Below are 2,802 nucleotides of genomic sequence, written 5' to 3'. Positions count from 1 at the left end.
CTTGACCTGGTGATCCACCCGCCTCGGCCTCCCAAAGTGCTGGGATTACAGGTGTGAGCCACCGCGCCCGGCCTCCGTTTTAAATATTTTTAGTAGAGACAGGGTTTTGCCATGTTGGCCAGGCTGGTCTCAAACTCCTGACCTCAACTGCTCTGCCTACCTTGGCCTCCCTAAGTGCTGGGATTACAGGTGTGAGCCACTGTGCCCAGCCAAATAAGGTCACATTCTGAGGATCTAGGTGGACGTGTCTTTTAGGAGCCACAATTTGACCCACTGTATCTTTCTTTCTGTGTTCCTGTGTCACACATTCTCTGGATTATTAATTTGTTCACCTACTGGGACTCCCAGTTCAGTGCCCTTTCTTCTAAGCCATTGCTTTCCAAAGTGCATGGCTTGGCTGGGGATTGGGGGGTCATCACACTGCCTTTTCAGACAGGGCTGCTTGAAGAGGGCCAGTGAGTGGTGTGGGGGCCAGCGTTAAGATCAGAGGACACTCACTACCCTCCAACTGCCTTGCAGATTATCTGCCTGGACCTGTCAGAGGAAATGTCACTGCCAAAGCTGGAATCGTTCAACGGGTAAGAGGGACGTTTTAGGGCTTGGACATGCAGTCATGGCTGGGAGGGGCCGGCCCAAAAGATACAGGACTCTCACTCTGAAACTCACACCAGCTTGGTCTGGCTTCAGGCTTGGCAGTATCAGAGAGTAACAAGAGCCAGGCGCAGTGGCTCATGCCTGTAATCCCAGTGACGGGAGGCTGAGGTCAGAGGATCACTTGAGGCTAGGGGTTCAAGAGTAGACTGGGCAACACGGACCCTATCTCTAAAATTTGAGACAGTGTGTCACTGTCTTGCCCAGGCTAGAGTGCAGTGGCCTGAGCTCAGCTCACTGCAACCCCTGCCTCCCGGGTTCAAGTGATTCTTGTGCCTCAGCCTCTGGAGTAGCTGGGATTACAAGCGTGCACCACTACACCCGACTAATTTTTGTATTTTTAGTAGAGACATGGGTTTTGCCATGTTGGCCATGGTGGTCTCAAAACTCCTGATCTGAAGTCATCTGCCTGCCTTGGCCTCCCAAAGTGCTGGGATTGCAGGCATGAGCCACTGCACCAGGCCTCTAAAAGTATTTTTTTTTTTTGAGACAGAGTCTCGCTCTGTCGTCCAGGCTGGAGTGCAGTGGCTTGATCTCAGCTCACTGCAACCTCTGTCTGTTGGGTTCAAGCGATTCTCCTCCCTCAGCCTCCTGAATAGCTGGGACTGCAGGCACATGCCACCATGCCTGGCTAATTTTTGTATTTTTAGAAGAGATGGGGTTTCACCATGTTGGTAAGGCTGATCTCGAACTCCTGACGTCATGATCCGCCCACCTCAGCCTCCCAAGTGCTGGATTACAGGCGTGAGCCCACTGTGCCCGACCCTCTCTAAAAGTTTTTTTGGTTTTGTATTTTTTTGAGACGGAGTCTTGCTCTGTCACCCAGGCTGGAGTGCAGTGGCGCTATCTTGGCTCACTGCAACCTCCACCTCCCAGGTTTAAGGGATTCTCCTGTCTCAGCCCCTGCCATTGCATTCCAGCCCGGGCAAGAAGAGCTAAACTTTGGGCTGGGTGCAGTGGGTCACGCTTGTAATCCCAGCACTTTGGGAGGCCTATGCGGGTGGATCACGAGGTCAGGAGATCAAGACCATCCTGGCCAACATGATGAAACCCCGTCTCTACTAAAATACAAAAAAATTAGCCAGGTGTGGTGGCATGCACCTGTAGTCCCAGCTACTCAGGAGGCTGAGGCAGGGGAATCACTTGAACCCGGGCAGCAGAGGATGTCGTGAGCCGAGATTGTGCCACTGCATTACAGCCTGGTTGACAGAGCAAGATTCCATCCCCCCCAAAAAAAAACAGAGATATTGAAGATGACAGGTCCTTCCCTAGTGTGGCACTCGCAACTGCCCATGGCTGAGCAAAGTTCCTGCAGTGACTCTAGAGGGACCTCGAGCCCCATGCTGTGCAGAGGGACCCATTTGGAGAAGGCAGGCACTCAGATGTCAGCCAGACCCAGGTTCTGGCTCAGCCCTGCCACCCCCGTGCAGTGTAACCTGTACCTCCAAGGCCTTATCGTGGGGCTGGTGCTGCGTTCGAGATGAGGGTAGCTGAGGGAACCTTCATTCCCCTCCACTCTCTGCCTCCCCAGCTCCAAAACCAACGCCCTCAACGTCTCCCAGAAGATGATTGAGATGTTCGTGCGGACAAAACACAAGATCGACAAAAGCCACGAGTTTGCGCTGGTGGTGGTGAATGACGACACGGCCTGGGTGAGGCTGCGGCAGGTGCGGGCAGTCCTGGGGTCCCCTGGGGACTGGGGAGCACCGCGCTGAGGCCTCTGCTTCCCTGCAGCTGTCTGGCCTGACCTCCGACCCCCGAGAGCTCTGCAGCTGCCTCTATGACCTGGAGACGGCCTCCTGTTCCACCTTCAGTATCCTTCCTGGCAGGGGTGTCCCGGTGAAGGGGACTGTCCCCTCCTTCAGCCTTGGGCCCCGGGAAAGTCTGAGTCATGACTCGGGATGGCTGAGGTTCAGATCCCAGTTCTGCCAAGTCTGGGAAAGTCACCTCTCTGAGCCTCAGTTTCCCCATCTGTACCATGGAAGGCACAAAGCTACCTACCCCATGGAGATGCTGTAATGATACAGAAGCAGAAGTACCCGATTTGGGCCGGGCATGGTGGCCCATGCCTGTATCTCAGCAACTTGCAAGGCTGAGGCACAGAGTCACTTGAACCCAGGAGGTGGAGGTTGCAGTGAGCTGAGATTTGCC

The 2,802-nt window shown here is 54.5% G+C and overlaps 1 protein-coding gene across 1 annotated transcript in view; it reads left to right on the top strand.

Annotated features, from left to right (window-relative positions):
* The first annotated feature begins 464 nt into the window (after positions 1-464).
* Positions 465-2,802, top strand: part of BABAM1 (BRISC and BRCA1 A complex member 1) — a 6,477-nt gene continuing 4,139 nt past the window's right edge. Inside the window, exons 1-3 of the mRNA XM_032267876.1 lie at positions 465-578; positions 2,183-2,303; positions 2,386-2,464. Of these exons, the coding sequence (XP_032123767.1) occupies positions 547-578; positions 2,183-2,303; positions 2,386-2,464 (232 nt within the window). The 5' untranslated portion in view covers positions 465-546. The remainder of the gene's footprint in view (positions 579-2,182; positions 2,304-2,385; positions 2,465-2,802) is intronic.

This window comes from Sapajus apella, unplaced genomic scaffold (assembly GCF_009761245.1).
Source record: "Sapajus apella isolate SASKATOON/1434 unplaced genomic scaffold, GSC_monkey_1.0 scaffold173, whole genome shotgun sequence".
Classification (NCBI taxonomy): Eukaryota; Metazoa; Chordata; class Mammalia; order Primates; family Cebidae; genus Sapajus; species Sapajus apella.
The sequence above is the reverse complement of the archived record's forward strand: the minus strand, read 5'-3'. Positions and strand labels throughout refer to the sequence as shown.